The sequence below is a fragment of the Borostomias antarcticus genome (genome assembly GCF_949987555.1).
Source record: "Borostomias antarcticus genome assembly, chromosome: 25".
Taxonomy (NCBI): domain Eukaryota; kingdom Metazoa; phylum Chordata; class Actinopteri; order Stomiiformes; family Stomiidae; genus Borostomias; species Borostomias antarcticus.
The window spans coordinates 10880744-10901646 of record NC_140258.1 but is presented as its reverse complement, the minus strand read 5'-3'; the positions used below and the strand labels follow the sequence as shown (position 1 = coordinate 10901646).

Below are 20903 nucleotides of genomic sequence, written 5' to 3'. Positions count from 1 at the left end.
ACAAATTTAAAAATAATACAAGAGCCAGGGTACATATATCAAGCCTTTCACACAAACAAATCAAAGAAGGTGCACAAACTCACTGTCTTCGTAGGCTTCTTATTATTGGAGGAAAAAATAGTCTTTATGTATTGTTTGGTTTCATTTTCTAGAATTTTGGTGGCGCACACAGTTGCCGGAGTCTACCGGAGTCTACCGGAGTCTACCGGAGTCTACCGGAGTCTACCGGAGTCTACCGGAGTCTACCGGAGTCTACCGGAGATATAGCCTCGTGAGATCATCTTGATCTCGCGAGATCACGTTAAACCATCCGGCGCGCTTCAGGTTACGGGAGTTACGGAAGTAACTATCTTAAATGAATCCACAGCTGATTTGCCCCCTTGTGTACAAATATGAACCCTCACAGTCTACTTGTGAAAGAATGTCCGCTGTTATTGCCTCTCAACAAAGAGAAGACGGTGTATGATGGATGTATAAGTGTTCAGGTGGGAAACAGGACGCCCAAATCCAGCTAGCTAACGTTAGCCTAGCAACCCCACACTGGGATGCGTGAGACTAGCTCACTTTAGATAGTATATCATTATAACGATCACGTTAGATAGATATCTACTTGTATACTTACTTATGTGTAGGGCCAGCTAGTCTAATAAGAGTTGGCTTACTCCAAATAATTCAGGATGGTTACCCACTGAGCAAAGACGTCTTTTAGATGTCTTTTCTGTCTTTTTCTGTCTTTTCCTGGACGTCCAAAGACATCCAATTAGGAGCCAGAATGAATGTTTTTTTTAGACGTTCAGATATTGAACCCGTTCTGCACGTCCACAGACGTCTTAGAGGGGTCCAAGCCAGACGTGTGAATATTGAGGGGTCCAGCAGACGAACACACGGGGTTCAGGACCCACTGACGTTATCTTAACGTCAGTTAAGACGTGATCTGAACGTCTCCCTGACGTTGCGTGTTTGCTGGGTTATGCGCCCCGGTGTAGGGCCAGCTAGTCTAATAAGAGTTGGTTTACTCCTAATAATTCAGGATGGCTATGGACCAGCTTGCTAAGTTTTATTGGTATCTTAGTTTCATGTAACACTAGCTTCCTTTCTCCTTTCAGGGAAGAGACTTCCGAATCAGAATCCAACTTCCATCCGATCATCTCAAGCGGGCCAAGTATGCGAGCTATTCTGCTCACTGTTGTCATTCAAGAACACTATGGTGTATGTGTGTTCGACACAGACAGTCCAATACATCAGAATCTCGTGTGTGTGTGTGTGTGTGTGTGTGTGAGAGAGAGTGTGTGTGTGTGTGTGTGTGTGTGTGTGTGTGTGTGTGTGAGAGAGTGAGTGAGTGAGTGAGTGAGTGAGTGAGTGTGTGTGTGTGTGTGTGTGTGAGTGAGTGAGTGAGTGAGTGAGTGTGTGTGTCTGTGTGTGTGTGTGAGTGAGTGAGTGAGTGAGTGTGTGTCTGTGTGTGTGTGTGTGTGTGTGTGTGAGAGAGAGAGAGAGAGAGAGAGTGTGTGTGTGTGTGTGTGTGTGTGTGTGTGAGAGAGTGTGTGTGTGTGTGTGTGTGTGTGTGTGTGTGTGTAAACAATGTGCTGAATGAAAGCAATGGCAGAGCTTGGCAGGACTAACTGTGGGTGAAATTGAATGTTGCAAGGATGTCAGGTTTACTTGTAATGAATCAGTTTAGAATTCATTAGCATGATGAAGATAAAGCAATAATCTGTAGTCCACTTGACAAAAACGGTTTCCCTAACAGTAATGTATTCTGCGGTAATATTTGCTTGGACCACTAGTTTTGTGTTCTTTTCATTTTGTGCTGATGATCTCAAACACCTGGGCTTCTTTCAATATGGAAAATTCTGACACAAATTACAAGACTTGGACACATTTGAATGATGGTGTGGGTCCCAAAATGGTTGATCACTGCTGTGTTTTGCCTCGATTGCATAGCTTTTGACTCAATGGCTGGATCTTGTCATGAACTTAATGTTAAGGTTTGCTAGCCTGGATTTGCCAACCCCAATGCTGCAATTATTTACGACACTCATTTCATAAGATGCTATTCTGTAAATTGGTGAGAGAGAAGGTGTAAAAATATAACAGTGCCCTCATAAATGCAGATTTTGCAGGTCCATTCATAGACCTATCCGTATTGGATTCTGTAATGTTCCCCTTTAGTTTCCTATGTACAGTTAATTCATAAACCCATGTTGAATGAGTCTGGCACATTCCCAACTGTACTCACTTGTTGTTGCTGTGCACCCCCCCCCCACTCTTGCACCAATGACAGAAGTTTGTCTGAAAAATTATAGGTTATTCAAAATGGCATGACGGTGCAGTTAGCAATCTGCCAGACTCATTCGCCAGGGATTTATGAATGAGCCGTCAATTTTGGACAGCTAACGGGGGGCAGACACGGCCCCTGTACTGTACTGTATGTGTATTGACCTTCACAAACAGGGTAGGATCTCTGAGCTATGTTAGGCCAAATAAATTGATGCACCCCTACTCTGACTTTGAGTACAGCCATAGGATTTGTTAGTTCTCTGGCTATACCACATACGCCTACTTGTGTATTGCAGACTTAACTGCTGCTGGCAGCTGAAACAGCTTCTACGTGGATATGAGAACATAGTAAAACAGGTAAGACGACAACACCGCCATTCACCCAGAGGAGAGGGAGTATATCATTTCAGTTGTAGATGAGAAAGCAAGTTATAGACTAGTTCTCCCTGTTCTCCCCGTACCTCAATGGTGTACATTTTTTGTTATGTTTTTGTTATATTATTATACTATATTGCTGCCTAAGTAACATTACTCTAAAATGTACCTATTTGTTGTGGCTGGCCCCATTAATCCAAAACTTTAGGTTTGATTTTGGGTGCTTCAAGTTACGGTGTAGTTTGAAAAGAGATACATACTGTTACTTCAGGTTTCAGCTTGGACTCAGAGATGTTTCTTATATCCCGTTCTTCTCCTGTTTTTTTTTTTGCCGTAGAGATTACATCACTCCTCTGACTTACTCAGCTTTGTTCTGGAACTAAAGACTGTAATGGTAAGAGAAGATGATCACATTCATCTTCCTCATTTACATGTACTGTATCTGAAATCACGTGCTCCATATTGTTGTACAGAAGCCTACTGCATGAGTAAGTACATGTTTAAGTATAGGTCTTGATTAGCTAGATGTAGCCTACCTTCTATTCTGACCTTGTTTACAAAGCACAAGGATGGTGTGTGCTGGTCCATACCTCATTTCAACATTAGGGTTGCAGAGGGAAGGAATTTAAAGTTGAACACCAGAAGGGGGTTTTCAGGGAGGGTCTGTCACGTGGTGTACTTGCTTAAACAATTTTTGTATGACTGTTTCAATGCCAGTTACTTCACTGTGTCGACATGTTTTAGAATATGCTATGCCAGAATATCACTCATTTGTATTTAAAACCACACAGTAGTGCCTGCAAGAGTCCAAAATGTCAGAAAGAAGGGGAACCCAGTGAGGTGCATAGAGGAAATCAAACGCATCTCTATAGTTCAAACATCTATATGTTGCATTCTTGCTGGTGTTCATCCTTAAATGTTTGCTTCTTTAAAATGTTCTTTCTGGGGGAGCCTGCCCCCCCCCCCCCCCATAAGGGTTCCATAAGAAAATAGCCTTAGGGGCGGCCCTGCATTGGTTGATTGTTTAAATGGGAAGTTTTCTTTTGTTGATCTAGGAAGCTGCCCTGAAAAACCACCTGGAGTATCGATCCATCCCGCCTCCACAATACTACTCTCAGCTCATCTCAGAGATGGAGGCCCTAGGGTGGGACAAGTACGTTCTTTTAGCTGGTAGGATGTCCACACTACTTAGGCTGTGGGCAAGACTTCACACATCGTCGATCAGGGATTTAATCTTTCAAAACGTGTGTACCTGTAGCTCTATTAGTGTGTTAGTAGTCTCTCCCAATTCCACATCTTGCTGCTAAACAAAATCAAGTAGTGTGTGAATATCTAAGTGAATGTTATGTGTTTTTGATCATTGATATTACTGCTCTATGTTGTGTTTGGATCCCTTAGGCTTTTGTTCATCGACACAGAGTTCCGTACATTGAGACTTAAAGCTGACGATTTATCAGGACGACAACATTACATCAAAGTTGAACTGAAGCCCAAGGTAATTGAATTAATTCCATCTCTGTAATACAGTACCATACTCTTTATTAGCCTACTGTCACTATATGCCTCAAACACTTTTTTTTTGCTGAAAACTGAGTCTAATTAGCACTATAATCACTTTTTTTTTTTAATGACAGAAAACATAAACATAAAATGGAAATTATAAAAAATAAAACTGTATGTCCATGTACCCCCAACATCTTAGACGTACTTTACATGACATTTTGGTGACGTTACGCTAGCATGTGTGTATCTCCTGTTTTTCAGCATCCTGCAGAGGCCCCGGAGTGTTCCGCTGACCTGCCTATACCATTGGCCATTACCTGGACTCCACAGGTGCAGACCAAGCAGAACACATCACATGCACTGACAAATGTTTCAGTACATCTTCCTCTCTCACACGCTGTACACTCCTTGTATATTTGTTTCACTTGCTTTTTAATAATAACCTGCCTTGTGACCCCGTTTGATGTTCCATATTTCTCCATCGCAGATGTGTAGAGAAGTAGGGGTGTGACATCTGTAGGAGCGCTTTGTACATAAAAATTATTACATGCCCAGTCTGAGTCTGAATCCAAGTGAAGTTGTTCCCTACTCTCTATGTTCTAGAGTTCCCTCGGGAACGTTCATGCCCAGTTCCTGTTGGTGCTGGAGTCTCTGGCGCAGTTCTGGGAAGTTCTGGAGGAAATAGATCAGAAGACCTGGGTTCTAGAGCCGGAGAAGCCCAGCAGAGCAGACACCACAAGGAGGATTGCAATTGGTAACAGAAACGTACAATAGACGCGCACACACACACACACACACACACACACACACACACACACACACACACACACACACACACTGGTGTTGTAGTACTTGGACTCGATTCCGACTCGAGTCGCGATTTTTGAAAAAATGTGATATCGCCCAACCCTATTGCAAAATAGATCCGTCTCAGTGGGACTGCCTGCATAAATAAAGGTTACATATCAGTAGATCTGTCATTATTCTGCACTTTCATGCCTCTCTTTTGTTTTACGATCTCTCTTTTGAAGGAAACAACGTTTCCATCAAGGTGGAGGTGGACGCCAGACACCCAAAGATGCTGCCAGAGTGCTGCCTGCTTGGAGCCGATCACAGTAGGTCGAATCTGAATGGGATTCCCATTCCTCCCTCAAAGGTGGAATGGGAGAAAAGCTAGAAACGATACTTATATTGATCTTAATTGGTAGTTCAGTGGTGATATTTAGAATCGTGTCTTTATTGTTATATCAGTGTTATATAAAATGGTGAAATAACTGATTCTGGAAAACTGTTCCACATACCTGAGGACTGTAGACACTTTCCTTGTGTTACAATTTTGATTTTGATTAAGCACAAAGAGCACAAGATCCACCAAGGTCAGTCACAGAAGATAATGTTACTCCAACGCATATTAAAGGAGTAGTAAAGCGCAAATGCATGTTTAGCCCTGTTTTAAGGTTACTTATGATCATATACAATGGTTCAGATCAAAAAGTTGACAAAACTAGCACTTTTGAGAAAGTCTGATAATTGCTCGTGTTTTTTAATTCCCCTGTTAATTTGGTTGTTTTCTCGTCTCTTTTAGTGGTGACACCTCTGCGGAACAAATTGAATGCCAACATGCACTTATGGTAAAGAAACTTTCTCCGTGTACACTTCATTTGATACAGTTGATAAGCTATAGAGTATAAAGACACCTCTAGAATTATTGGAATCCTTCAAATAAGTTTTTTCTTTTTAAGTTGTAAAATCAGGGCTGCACAATGCGACCATTTCTCTGTTGTGTGAGTTACAGTGTCCAGGTTGGTCAGATTCAAGTTTCTTTTTTAACTCTTCTCAATTAGAAAACTGACTTGTTCATACAGTATTGTTGTGTCGATTATTTAGTTTTTCTGCTATAACAATTATTCAGGGGCATATCATTCAGGGGCATATCAACTTGTATTTTAACACAAGTTAAAATACACAGAATTTATTGACGAATTGGAATGCAACAAGATAAATCATGGATGTATGTAGTTTGATAATGATGGCATGTAAGAGTAGACCAGTTCTAGTGTGTGGCTAGATCATCCAACATGTTCAACCATCATGCTATTTGTAGTCTGACTCAACAGATGTAGGTTTTGGGGATAAGCCTCATCATTAATTTATTACTGCCCAATCAGTGGCGCCGATTCATGTGGTCGTCCAATCCAGACTATGTGAAACTGCAACATCAAGATGCAAGACTACTTTTATATTTATCACGTCATGTACGGCGTAGTCAAAGTGAAAAATTACAATCTTACAAATTACACAATAGGTACCCTTTCTATAAATTATCAAATTAAGATAGGATGGGATAGATATACAGGGCCTTAGGGTCTCATTTGCATCTGTTTAATTGGTGCGTAAAATCACTTTTTCTGGTTTGTTTTCAGGAATTCGGACTGCAGTGTGTTGCAGAACCTGCAAGATGTTTTGGAGATAGAATTCCCTTCACCTACCACCCACGAAAAATCGGTATGTTTAATTTTCCCCTCAAGTTTCAAATACCAAATTTACCGTTACCTGCCAAGTGATCAGTTGTGTGCATGTGTGTGGGTGCTTGTGTGTGAGAGAGATGTTATGAGGAGTGGGAGGGAAGGCATATATATATTTTGTCTATTGTCTTTCGTTCTATGCTTGCAGTGAGGGATAGACATAAATCCCCTTAATTGGGTTGTTTACAGAAAAGATCATTACAATAACACGCACATCTTTTATTATCCACCAGTTTTTTCTCCTAGTGGATGGGTTGAAAGGACGCTATGAATACCCGCTGTCACCATGACGTTAATGGCTCAGCATCATTAACATTCCGAACATTCAAACTTTAGTTGCACCAGATGTTGAAATTGTTACTTGTCATCGCAGTTTGAATGCGTCACTTGCAAAAACAAAAACAATACTTTCTCATTATACTGCAAAGCAGTATGCAACACAAGAGTGTGTGTAAGGTATGAGTGAATTTGTGGGGGAGGGGGGTATATGAGAGATAGATACTCACTGGTACTGTAGGAAGAAATGTACAGTACAAAATCTGTGCATTTTCCTGTAATTTCAGTCAATTCGAAATCAATTATTCTCTATGGCAAAAAATACTATAGTTTCCTTTTTTTTTTTTTTTTTAACAAACTGTAAAAGCACACATGCTCTTCAGGTGTTTGCATTTTACCAATACCATAATTATAGGATTATTAGTTACATTAGGGTAGGCCATCCCATACTAGCCCAGGCAGGTACCTAACACAAGTGAACTTCAGCCCCACCACCCAAGAACTTGTGAATGAAAAAGCCTTAATTTGAATGGCTTTTGGTTTAATCAAGTATTTTTGATTTGTACTGTAGACATCACACCGTGTGTGTGTTTGTGTGTGTGTGTGCGCGTGCGTGCATGCAGAGCTTCAGTGTTGAGTGTGGGATCTGTTATTCCTACCGCCTCGAGTCAGCCATCCCAGATCAAATGTGCAATGACCCACGCTGTGGACAACCCTTCCACCAGGCCTGTCTGTATGAGGTAAGGGTACTGAAAACACAAGCACCATGCACAACTACAGTCTGAGTACTGTACAATACTCATCTCAGAAAACAACCACTACCTGTATACTGTATGTATATATATATATATATAGGTATAACATTGCATGCGTATACCTGTAGTTGACTCAAAACACCTAGTGATGTACAGTATATATCAATAGGTATTTTGAGTCAACAATACGCATACAATGTTTGCCCAAGTGGCATAAGGCTTTTTGGAGCTGTACTGTATTCACCCAAAATATGAGGGCAAAGAAATTGTAGCCTGAAGCTAATTATGGATGCCAATATTGGTTTAACTGCCTATGTTACATATTTTGTCATTATCAATCTGCCATCACTTTTATGTAGCTATATTATTTTTCCTGTTGTTGTTTCTTAAAAACACTGAATTAAAAAAAAACATTATTTAGGTGGACGCTTCAAATAAGCCCATTGGGTTTCCTGCCTCTTCCTGCACTGTTCTATCATTTGTTTTTTTGTCATTATAGTGTATTTTAAATTGTGCAAAATGAAACTAAAGCTACTAGCATTTTTCTATCAATTAGTTTTTCATAATTTTCTCTCACCCGCCTCTCCCTCCTCCTCCTCGTAGTGGCTACGAGGGCTACCGTCCAGTCGGCAAAGCTTCAACATCGTTTTCGGAGAATGTCCCTACTGTAACAAGGTAACATCTTCATCCTGGGTTAATAGTGCAATATTACATACATTACACTCTCTACTTTTACAGTAGTTCTATTTCAAGGTGCATCACCCCACAGGGCAAGCTCTGTATTGGCTTATCCAGTCATAGCCAAACATACACACACCTGTGACCAATCATAACAGGTGCCCCACTATATAAGAGGTCCTAGCCTGCATATCTTCTCCTAGAAACTTTCAACTTCCCATAGTTCTTCATCACTAAACAAAGTTCAGTTCATGACTAACTCTTTATGGCGATCATGAAACATTCTGTGTAAATATGAATAGATACAGCATCTCTAAGAACGTACTGTATATTACATGTAAATTACATGTGTTCAATAAATCAATAACAACTGTCATTTTGTTTGTGTTGCAGCCCATTACTGTCAAGATGGTCACACAGAAACCCTGACAGCCAAAGGAGCAGTGGGGACCTCCTGACTGAATTTATTTTTGACATACAGCGTATTGCACTATTTAAGGCTACATTTCTAGTAGCTGAAATAATTGATTATCGTGGCTGACACTGAAGCTGAAACCTAACAGAGTGACACCATAAAGAAAACGGGGATTATCAACAGCCTATAGTGTTCCAAGATCCACAACATCAATACGATTGGCATATGAAAGTGTAATTACATAACAGTTCATTTACAGGGAGGAAGGATGCTTTCCGTAGTAAAGGCAGGACCCACTATTTGCTCAAGTGCATTTATTATAAAGATACCAATATGTCTGCACTCAGTGCCTTCATCAGGGCATGTGACATCAATTACTGTACATAACGTTTTGTTTACATACAGTACACCACACTTTACACCAAACATTCAGCCTAATTGCTCCTACAGAGCAAAGAGAACAACGAGGATGAGAAACAAGAGAACAAAGATACAGCCATAGAGCTTGGCTGACCAAATACCCTTCTGTTTGGGACCAGACCTCTCCTTCTGGTTGTTGTCATTTTTTACATGTTCTTCCCAATTACCATCCCTGTATCTGTTGGTGGGATTCTCCCTTATGTCATCATCTGGGTGACTGTAGTATCTCTGGTGATCACCCCACCACTGGTCATCACACTTATGGTCATTGTGCTCCCAAGGGTCATCTTCATAGGAAGGTTCATTCCAGCGCCCACTGCGTGTCTGACTGGAGTCCATCTGCATTCGACCACATATCTCACTGTAGTTATCTTGTTGTTCAACCAATCGGTCTCTGTTTATAGGAGGGACCCTTCCTCTTTGGTAGCGGGACTTCCTGTCATTTATCTTTGGTCTTGATGAGGTCCTATTGAGGTCAGGTTTTGGGGTTTTTGTTCTACTTTTCTGTTGAAGAGGGTGATTCATGCATTGGCTCATGGTTACGGCATTGACTTTAACTATTGTAACAATCATTTAATGTATTATGTTAATTTGAGACAAACATTTTCAATAAACGTGATTGAAATGAATAAAATATATTCTCAATAATGTTATATTCATACAAAGAGGGCTGACACTATAACCCTATAATCCTGGACAGTCATGATTATGGACAACCTTGATAAACAAAATAAGTCACAAGTGTTGTAATGAATAAATTCAAGTAATTGGCATCTAGTTTTAGTTTGATAGTGTTACGTAATGAAATTGAATTATTTAGAATGACTGCCTGTAAGCAATCTATATCTATGAAACTCTGCAACTTCTGTCTACCTCACTTTATTCAGTTAGGCCAAAACTGCATTTGATGCTGAGAGGGATATAGGGTTGTGTATTTTTCTACCTGTTTACACTTTTACTTTCATTAGTTTTTGTAGACTAGTGAAAAGAGGAAAACTGAAGTATGTCAAAAATGACATTTAACTGCCAATATTCACATCTCCATGCCGGTTTTGAGAAAAAGTCAGCCGCCTTTCTTGTTCCTGTGCTTGGCAGATGCATGCTTGTGTTGCTAACTAACTTGAGCAAATTATAGTTTAATATTATATTATTAATAGACAAGAACATTTACTGAAGGAGCAGAGCTAACAGTTCAATCTCACCCCCTGCTCTGGCTGGGGTCTGGGTCCTATAGGCGGTCCTCTAATATAGCAAGCTGCTATGGGTCTGGGTCTCTCCTCTTCCTCATCTTCCCTGCTGGCAGGTACAGGATGTGGCTTGGACACTCTGGCAGGAGCTTTAGCTCTACTTGGTTTCTGTAGGCAAAAATAAAAAAGTACAAGTGTAAGAGAACACGAGCCTTGCAGACCAGCTTGTTTAACTTCAGGAAACTTGAGTGCAGCGATCATTCTGGGCGGCTAGGCTAAGAGCACACTTTGTTATGATTAAATGGACTACATTTCGACTCCACTGTACTTTCTGGTTTTGAAAAGGACAACAGCATAAATAAGGGATATCTGTACACTTGGCATGAAGATGAAGAAAGAGTTGTCTAAATAAAACGCAATAACTGACATTCCAGTGTCAGACACTGTCTTCCAGCAATTGGACCAGAATATATCTAGATTTTTATGGCAAAAGAAAAAACAGTATGCTTTAAAACACCCCAACTTCCGAAACAGCTAGGAGGTCTCGGATTAGCAAATCTCAAATACTATTATTGGGCCACTCAACTCCTGCCATTGATCACATGGATACAGGACTACTCAAACTCAAATTGGCTGCAAATAGAGACATGCTATTATAGGGGGTCAGTAAGTCCTTTCACGTGCAAAAGAAGGGAAAATGCCCATGAGCATTGGTCCAACCACACACTCCAGATTTTAACCATCAATAACCATAAGCTACCATCTATGTAAACAATGCAACCACCTGTATGTGTATTTGTATGTATTTACTTATGTTTTTGGTTGTATGTGTTGTTGTTTTTGTTTGCTCTTTAAAATAAAAATAATATATATATATAAAACGCAATAACAGGGATGATATACAGTATCTTGTATAACAGTTGAAAGAGTTGGCGGGGGGGGGGGGGGTTATGAATCATTACCTTCTCTGGCTGAGGTCTGGATATGGGTGGTCCTCTGATGTAGCGAGTTGGCACAGGTTTGGATTGACCTTTTTCTTCAAACTCTATTTCCGTCTCCTCACTCTCTTCTACCTCCATAGCTACGGGCTTATGTTTGAATGACCCTCGAGTTTGGCCTCCTTTCTGTGGGGAAAGGATACAACTAGGGTGAGCTGTTCAAATCAACCTTACGGTTCTTCAGATATTTAGCGGTACCCTATTGTATTTGGTAGGATTATGGTGGGATACATTCTAGTTTCTCAATTCTATTCCAGGTGTGTAAACTTGACCAATCTCATGACAGATTGATAGAGGCGAGGTAAATCCATTCTACACAACCACACTGATGCTTTTTGAGAAGACAAGCCCCTGAGGTTCTCACCTTGGCCCTGGTTGGTCCCCTGGTAGTGGACCCCCCTACCAGCTCTCCATGTGTCCCAGACAAGTCCAACCTTCCCTGGCCTCCACAGGCCCCTGACCTCCCTGCCGAGAGCAGCTCTCTTAGTTTTTGGTAGTCTGGACGCTGCTTATACTCCAGCATCTTAACATGGAGGAGAAACTGGGCCACTTCGTCTGTGAAAGAGAGGGGGAAGGAGGAGAGAGACTAGAAGAGAATAACTCTTACAGTTCTCCAAACAAAGGTGCTTCCATCAAGTATTAACCCAGGAGTTTTGGATGGGATTTGATAAATATCAGACAAAAAATGCCAATATCTGAATTTCAACTTCAACTCATGAGTGGCCACAGTTCAACGCATTTGGGTGTAAACAGGAGTGGATTTCTCCATATCAGTGTTGAGTAATACTCATTATAACACTATAATACTACTATAACTGTTCTTTTTAGTTCAATATTCAGAGACAAACATTTTGCATAGGTTAGAATGCTGATATTCTCGTCTTATCGCCAGCCATCAGAACTCAAAAAATGTAGTCCCTAGATAATACAAAGTCTTCAGACTGGCTTCTTTTAATCGTTTTATTTTTTAGCAAGTTAACATCATTGAGCAAAATCGTTTACTGGTCTAATCAATTACGTATTTTTTGGTACAGGCTTAATCTGGGGCATGGGTCTGGAACCTTGTAACAGCAAGAGCAATTGTATCCGTGGTTTTGTATTAGGCTACTAATTGTAAATTGTATTATCAATTCTAATTTGCATGGGAGCCAACGATAAGCAGTCAAGGAGCCACATGTTAATCGAGGGTCTTACCTGTAGTTGCTCCACCCTCAATGAGTTGCACTGAGCCTGGTAAGTCACCCATCAGTCTGGAGAGCCAAAGGGAGGTAAAGCAAATAATAATTAAGGAGTAAATTGAGCCAAATCAACCGGTGGAATTACATTTTTTATGCATTTACACCATTAACTCTCACAGTTTATAGTGTGTGTGTGTGTGTGTGTGTGTGTGTGTGTGTGTGGGAGGGTACCTTGACTTGGCCTCATGGACCTGGGTGGGGTTCTTGAGCACTGAGTCCCATGGCAGCTTCCCACAAAGCCAGTGTAACATACAAAAACCCAAAACCTGAAGATCCCCTCTCCTGGATGGAGCTAGAGACAGAGAGTATGTGAGGGAGAGCAAAGATGGAAGGGGAGAAGGAGACAAGGTAAGGCAAATACATCTCTGCTGAACCAAATGATGCTGCAGCCTTGGACTCCATTGCTACCTGTCTTGTAGCAATACATGCATGGATGAGCAATAACTTATTAAAACTAAATGAGGACAAAACTGAAATCCTACTAATCGGCCCTAAAACTAAAACAGAAATTATGTTTAAAAATCTGGGGAAACTGATATGCTGGATGAAACCTGAGGTTACAAGTCTTGGCGTTATCCTAGATTCATATCTAAGCTTCAATTCCCATATTAACAAGGTGATGAAAACCTAATTTTTCCACCTTAGAGACGTAGCTAAAGTACGGCTTTTTATAAATCAAATGGATGCAGAAAAATTGATTCACGCTTTTATTTCAAACCGACTCGATTACTGTAATGCACTCTTCACTGGACTCCCCCACAGAAACACTGAGACTTCAGCTCATTCAACACCGCAGCCTGACTATCATTTTATTAAATAAATTGTGTTAGTCGTGCATGTAGCAGCTCATTAGTCCTCCAAGTCCCAAGTAATGTACTCCACACTTATTAATCCTCCCAAGTCCCAAGTAATGTACTCCACGCTTATTAATCCTCCCAAGTCCCAAGTAATGTACTCCACAGTGATGATTTGGACTAGGCTATGTGCACTCAAATAAACTTGGTTGCCCTCAAATAAACACAATCTAATCTAGTCTCTGATTCATTAGTCCACCATCCTAGCAAATCATTTTTCAACAAATATTCTACTGTAGATCTCAGTTTTCCATGTTGATTGCGAATATGAAAGACGACAAAAGCAGCAATGATAACGGAGGTATTTTGGCACAGTACATGGTACATTATTTTCACAGCTGTCTTGTGTATACGTGTAACGCTGTACATGCACTCACCACACTGTATTCTGTATATTGAGTAATGTGCATTGTGCCTTTCTTTTTATATTGTATTTGCGCTGTTGTGTCTTTGCGCTGTCCTGCACCGTCCTATGTCGTCTTCATCGGCGTATGCCCTCAAATTCCTAGTAATAGTAAACCATGTACATGGCAACTAAACAGATCTTGAATCTTGAAAAGGTGTGGGATGCTGCAGCTCTCCAGAAAGCGCAACCATTACACATGGACAGAAAGCTAGTTGTACCATATGGGTTGTGCACTGCACAGAGATAGCTGAAAAGGAACTAGAAAAAGGGCATTTGCTGTTCAATACCAGGGAATATCACAGCTGTCAGATTGCTTGGTCAGAACTACTCGTATAATAGAATATTATACTGATATATGGTTCTGGCGTAGGCCTTGTCTGTCTACTGTCTTTTCCCCTGTATTTAATTATATGTATTGAAAGCTCTCGGCTTCACTGAGCATCATTCTAAAGTGCAACCAATGTGTTTTTGGCAACTTCAACTATAAAGCTGAAGAAAGCATCTACACAGCTGTAGAAAGAATCTAAACAGAAATGCCAATAGGCTTTTTCTTAGTGTTCTACCTCCCCCTTGTGGTTGACATGTGGTGGTGCCTAGTAAAATATCTCCCTTACTAAGTGAGCACCTGTCATGGAATTTTTAGAGACAACTGGCCTCAGCCCTTTTCAGGTTTCAGCCTTCTGTTCTTAAGCCTATTGGTTTATGCAGTCCCTTTTCTGTCCATAGCGAAATTGTCATAATTACTTCAGTCCACCTGGTCTACAGAGCAAAGCTCCTCGATAAAGTGTCGCAGAGATATTTCAAAGGTACTCACAATTAGAATACTGTATCTTGTGCAAGTAGAATTCAAAAATAAAGATCATACTTTACCGACTCCATTGTGAGCGTCCACACTGGTGTACTCAATCGTTCCATTGTGTCCCTTTTTGGGGTTCTCCTTGTACTCCTTGTGTACTCCATCTGGGCAGTATCTGTAAGAGAGGCCGTAGTCTGCCAGGTACACCTACAAGAGAGTACATCTGTTAGAGAGGCCTTAGTCTGCCAGGTACACCTACAAGAGAGTACATCTGTAAGAGGCCGTAGTCTGCCAGGTACACCTACAAGAGAGTACATCTGTAAGAGAGGCCGTAGTCTGCCAGGTACACCTACAAGAGAGTACATCTGTAAGAGAGGCCGTAGTCTGCCAGGTACACCTACAAGAGAGTACATCAGTAAGAGGCTGAAGTCTGCCAGGTACACCTACAAGAGAGTACATCTGTAAGAGAGGCCGTAGTCTGCCAGGTACACCTACAAGAGAGTACATCTGTAAGAGAGGCCGTAGTCTGCCAGGTACACCTACAAGAGAGTACATCTGTAAGAGGCTGAAGTCTGCCAGGTACACCTACAAGAGAGTACATCTGTAAGACAGGCCGTAGTCTGCCAGGTACACCTACAAGAGAGTACATCTGTAAGAGGCTGAAGTCTGCCAGGTACACCTACAAGAGAGTACATCAGTAAGAGAGGCCGTAGTCTGCCAGGTACACCTACAAGAGAGTACATCAGTAAGAGGCTGAAGTCTGCCAGGTACACCTACAAGAGAGCACATCTGTAAGAGGCTGAAGTCTGCCAGGTACACCTACAAGAGAGTACATCTGTAAGAGGCTGAAGTCTGCCAGGTACACCTAAGAGAGTACATCTATAAGAGAGGCCGCTGTAGCCAGGTACACCACCACACCTCCGCCCGGACCTTGAGATCGTCTGACCAGGGGCTCCTGACAGTGCCTCGGACGCGGCTGAGGACTAAGGGGGATGGGACTTTTGGGGCTGTGGCTCCTAGACTTTGGAACGCGCTCCCACAGGACCTGAGAGCTGCTGCGTCTGTGGACAGTTTTAAAGGGCAGCTAAAGACGCATCTATTCAGACAAGCCTTCGAATGCTACACCGTCTCTATCTGCCGCACTCTCTCCTTTCAGCTTGCCTGTTTTCCTCTGGTACTGACCCCTTATGTCACTATGTTTATGTGTACTGTTTTCTTTAAAGGAGAAGGCTCTTTTTCGACAACCTGGACCTTATTTACGGCATATTATAAGACTCACCGAGATAACTTTGGTGTTATTTTGGAGGCCTGTAGAAGAAATTTTAAATCCAGCGCGAGCCAAGTATATCCATGTAATGGTGGTGGACGGGGAACTGAGAATGCAGCTTCTAAAAAATCTATTTTCTGCTGCAAAACGGTTGTTTCGATTCCTTTTTATGCATCGCTAGTTGTGCTTCTATAGAGCGAGGGCTTGTTGTGGTTTTCACATGCCTCTGTAGTATGATCTTTAGAAACATCTTTAGAAATGAAATAAAACTTCCCCACTTGCTCCAGCACACATGCTGACCACTGCTACTGACCACTGCTACTGTGTTTCAGAAAGTACAGCGGCCTCACAGAACTACATGCAGCTGTACAGTAGATCTTTTTTTTTTTAAGATTTGCATTTAAAGCCCTCATGTGTGCAGCTTTCAAAAAGACAACGAGGATGACATACTAACCTTGTCTGGGTCTCTGTGACCAAGCATTAGATTGGCAGCCTTGATGTCTGCATGGACATATTCATTGTCATGGACATACTCCAGAATGTCCAGCTGTGCAGGACGACGGAGACAGAGAAAGGAAGATCAGTGGACAGCATATGACCCCTAAATGACGGGACTATAGGGCCTGAAATTAGGGCTGTAACGATTATTACATAATCGTCAAACCGCGATTATTTTTTCTGACCACGATTGTTTTTTTTTTAACCGCGGTTATGAAAGAAAATAGGCCTGGACCTGGGCCTAAGCAAAATTCATAATCGTTACAGCCCTACCTGAAATGAAGCCATATATTTCTATGCAGGAGCCAAAAGGTTTTGCGTCTCACCAGGATGCAGCCTAGCTGCAGCACCGTGTCTTTCTTCAACCGGCCTCCGTTCTCATCACACAACTTCTGGAGGTCCCTGCCCAGACGGTCCATTGCCATGAACCTGTATCTGAGAAGGTCAAGGAGTGAAATAATGTTTATTCTCGAGGTTGTAGTTTCATTTTACAGCACCATACCATATTTTGCCTGAACACAGGCTACATATCTGGTGAGAGAGTAAAAAAAAAGAAAAGATATTGTGTGTGGGATAGTTGGGATGTTGGATAGTGTGGGAGAAAGTAGAAACTGCATTGAATGCTGCCTCTTCAGAATGCCGGTCGGTGGCGGAGATAAAGAGAAAGTGGTTTGATCTGAAGTTAAATGCCAAAGGGCAGTAGATGTTCACAGACAAGGTGCTAGTGGATTGTGGGTACGAGATCTGTACCAGATACTACTGTACTGCTACTATCTTTGTGCAGTGGCAGTTTAATAGTCTACAGTATAAGGTTTATCCACGGGTGTAAATGCTATGCAAAAACTACTTAATACTGCATGCACGCTGAAGCAAGCGATCACACCCATGATTTACACCGTGTCCTAACTGCTTGTGACGCGACATCGCATGCTTGCTGTCCTAACTGAAACCGTTACATTTCCTGTTCTGTTACGTCATTTGTCTATATTCCCAACTGAAGACAGTTAAAGAACGAACGCCTGTCAACGCGAGCAACAGGAGGTAAATAGGAACAGGGCGAGCGTCAAAAGGGCAGTTAAAACCTTACGCCGCTTCGCGCTGCGTCGCTCGCGTCCAATTAGGACATGACAATAGAAAACAAAGCAATGGAACGCTTTTTGTAGCTGTATCTGTGTGTACCCGTACACACGTTTGATTAATAGGCCCCCTGATCTTTTCATCATTGTCTAAATCACCACAAAATCACCACCAACCATCAACACAATAATATGCATGCATCCATACCATCTCTACCGAGGTGAGTACCTGGTTCCGTTGTGTTCTGCCAATCCTGAACCCCAGTAAACTGGAATTCCCAGAAAATCCAGCTTCTTGGTCCTTTTCCACTTCCTCACTGAAAAAGCAGCAGTCCAAAGGTTATGATTCCACAGACAAAAGCTCTTTCTCTCGCACAGAACAAGAGGCCTGGCTCCATGGAATTTTGGGTTGTGATCAATTATGATTAAAATAACCGCGAACACTGTAGTAATCTTAACAAAAGGTAAAGAGTTAGGGTTAGAAGGTTTTTTTTCCTCCCAAATCCTTAGCCAACCAACCCCTATGCACAAGTGAATGCTCTGATGCAAGCATGCTCAGCCCTTAGCAGGAAAAAAGCAGACAATGAGCTTTTTCAACTTGGCTCCGGCCTGTGCCTTAAACGTACATATTATACGTTTTAGGCCTTTCATTTGTAAACAAGTCTCTTACTGCCATCTAGCAGTAAGAATTTGCTTATTGCCACTTTAAGCCTGCATCTCACACTAGGTGACAGTGATGCAACAAGTAGTTTCAGCATTAGGAGTTGATACTCACTGCTCTCTGCTTTAGCTGCTCGCTGATAGAACTTGAGCTCAGAGAACAGTGGGCCATTTTCATGGTACTCCTGCAGACACAAACAAGGAGAGAATCAATGGAGGGATAATGTCAACAGCAATTTGTCAGCACGGTGGGCTTTGAACAGTTATCATGATCATAATTATCATGTTAACATGATGACTCACATGGTAGGCGTAGGCTGTTACAAAATCACATGGTAATGATAACCCATCGCTTGGCCTACATTTTATGCCAACCTGACATGGGATAGTTAAGTGGATCAACAGAGCAGAGGTGTACTGTAGTGCTGCGTATAAGGAGCCCACTGGCACTGAATACCAATATGGGGAAAACAAGTGTTCCCCATATTATTAAAATAAAATGTAGGCTATTTTAATTTTGGGAAACGTGGACAGTGTCAAGGCTGATTGCATAAGGTCAATATTGGTAAACTCAGCTTGGTAGAGCATAAGACTCATAATCTCAGGGTCGTAGGTTCAAAGGCCAACATTGAGCACAGCTAAGCATTTCATTGTGTATGGTACCCTTACCATGTACATGACAAATATGCATGATTATTTTATGTAACCTGTTATTTATTTTAATGCACACGACTGTTATGTTACTGTTATGCAAATCACAAATGGCTATCAGCATGGTATTTGATCAGTTTTGAGACAAGACAGGCTCCATCTGAAAAGGCGGCAGACAGAATGGATTCTGCAGCAGGTGACTCTTCTTTTGACAGCTGAAAAGATTGGCCAGGAGTGCAAACGCAGTTTTGAAACTATTCTACTTACCACTTTAATGACAAAATCCGAGTCCTGTGCAACAGGATTGTCCAAATCTTGGGACGCTGAGTAAGTGGGATAGAAAGAGAGATAGGAGACAGTCAACAAATACAAGTGAGACAATGAAAGGGGGGGGGGTGCTGATGATGATTATCATTTAAAACACAAATTACTGAACTGAGTGATACGTTTCAAGTGTGTGTGTGTGTGTGTGTGTGTGTGTGTGTGTGCTATACCAAGATAGATCAATCCAAAGCCCCCTTGGCCAATGATGTTGCCCAGCCTCCACGTCTTCTTCTCCGTGTCTGTGAGCAGAAAGCCCTCTGGCAGAGGGGCAGGCAATGCTTGTTTCCGTGGTGGTGCCATCTATGATCATTCAGCCAAGCAGCTAAAAGCTGTGGGACTTTAATGTTAATTAAGTTAACTAGCGAGCTAACGTTAGAAAATGTATGCTAGATATTAAATTAAAGTAGCCTACTAACATCAATGCTGCTCTCCTTATCAGAAGTATCTGTTTTGGCCTAATAAAAACAGGATATTTGGTCTAATAACGTTACATTCGGTCGCTTTCTGATGTCATCCCTTTTCCATTATATCTACATAGTCTAGTGAGCGAGACATCAAATGAATTGGTTTCTGAGAGTCATGCAGACACGTCTATTCTTATAGTCAGCTGTGTCCATGGATGTATTAATAGAGCTGTTGTGTCTCTTTCGAGATCCCAACTTCCTGAAAGTGCTACTGTAGGTCCGCGCGTCACCAGCGGTGAGTTCAGTCTGAAAACGTTGTGCACCGTTTTGCTACGGTTTCCTAGCTTCGTGTTACCATCCTTTTTTCTTTCTTTTTTTTTTATAAATCTTTATTAATCAAGGTACAAAACAGTACAAAATGTACAGTACAAAACAATACAAATTAGCAACAATCAATCAATACAAAGAATGAAATAAAACAAATTTAAAAATAATACAAGAGCCAGGGTACATATATATCAAGCCTTTCACACAAACAAATCAAAGAAGGTGCACAAACTCACTGTCTTCGTAGCCTTCGTATTATTGGAGGAAAAAATAGTCTTTATGTATTGTTTGGTTTCATTTTCTAGAATTTTGAACAGGGGTTTAGAGTTAGTAATTCGTGTTACCATCCTGATGTCGCGAACTCACGTTGTTACTCGTAAATCAGTCTGGATAAACTGGTGGAGAGCATGAGGGACACTGAAGTCTATTCTGGACAACCCCTCCCAGTCCCTCTATGACTAGCTGTGGCAGATGGGGAGCACTTTACGGAGCGATTCAGGCTTTCCTTTGTACCAGTGGCCATCCAACTGTTTAATAGTGCCTGAGCGTTGTGTTGTGGAGGTGTGCATGTATATCAGTGGAGGCTCGTCCATTGAGGCAGGGGAGGACAGTCCTCCTTAGTTTTTGGAGAGAAGAGAGGGATTAAAATATAATATATATGAATTTATTTATTCATAATTAATATTATCTCAGTTTCGTTCATAAAGCAGGTTTTCCCTATGGATAAAAACCCATTATTGCAATTCTAAAGCTCCAACAGTGACATATATGCAGCTGGAGGACCCATAGATATCTATGGAAGGGAGGCTAGCCTCCCTTAGGGCGGGTTCTCTTAAATCAATATAATGCCTTTTTTTCTTGCTCATTTGTGATTGGCCAAAACGCTGAAAAATGACCGGACAGTACTCCGGCCCTGTCTGAACAGGATTTAATGATTGACATGTTGTTAGACCAATCACATTCCAGATTCCAGATTCACCACAGTGAAGGCCG

At 41.5% G+C, this 20903-nt stretch overlaps 2 protein-coding genes across 2 annotated transcripts; one reads left to right on the top strand and one right to left on the bottom strand.

Moving 5' to 3' along the window:
* Nucleotides 1-354: 354 nt before the first annotated feature.
* fancl (FA complementation group L) lies at nucleotides 355-8896 on the top strand. The gene is made up of 14 exons (XM_084458508.1): nucleotides 355-485; nucleotides 1107-1162; nucleotides 2574-2634; nucleotides 2990-3046; nucleotides 3708-3805; nucleotides 4051-4147; nucleotides 4417-4485; nucleotides 4759-4909; nucleotides 5187-5270; nucleotides 5741-5786; nucleotides 6579-6660; nucleotides 7580-7696; nucleotides 8315-8386; nucleotides 8783-8896. Exons 1-14 carry the CDS (start codon nucleotides 393-395, stop codon nucleotides 8816-8818), a joined length of 1119 nt encoding a protein of 372 aa, XP_084314634.1. The 5' UTR covers nucleotides 355-392; the 3' UTR covers nucleotides 8819-8896.
* A 287-nt stretch (nucleotides 8897-9183) lies between these two features.
* On the bottom strand, nucleotides 9184-19781 carry LOC311325751 (serine/threonine-protein kinase VRK1-like). Its single transcript, XM_084458507.1, has 13 exons — nucleotides 19350-19781; nucleotides 19123-19178; nucleotides 18320-18389; nucleotides 17774-17861; nucleotides 16795-16903; nucleotides 16425-16517; nucleotides 14778-14910; nucleotides 12819-12939; nucleotides 12604-12659; nucleotides 11774-11964; nucleotides 11374-11535; nucleotides 10427-10579; nucleotides 9184-9728 (listed from the first exon to the last, which is right to left on the bottom strand). The coding sequence occupies exons 1-13, from the start codon at nucleotides 19477-19479 to the stop codon at nucleotides 9249-9251; spliced, it is 1842 nt and encodes a 613-aa protein (XP_084314633.1). The 5' UTR covers nucleotides 19480-19781; the 3' UTR covers nucleotides 9184-9248.
* Between the last annotated feature and the right edge of the window lie 1122 nt (nucleotides 19782-20903).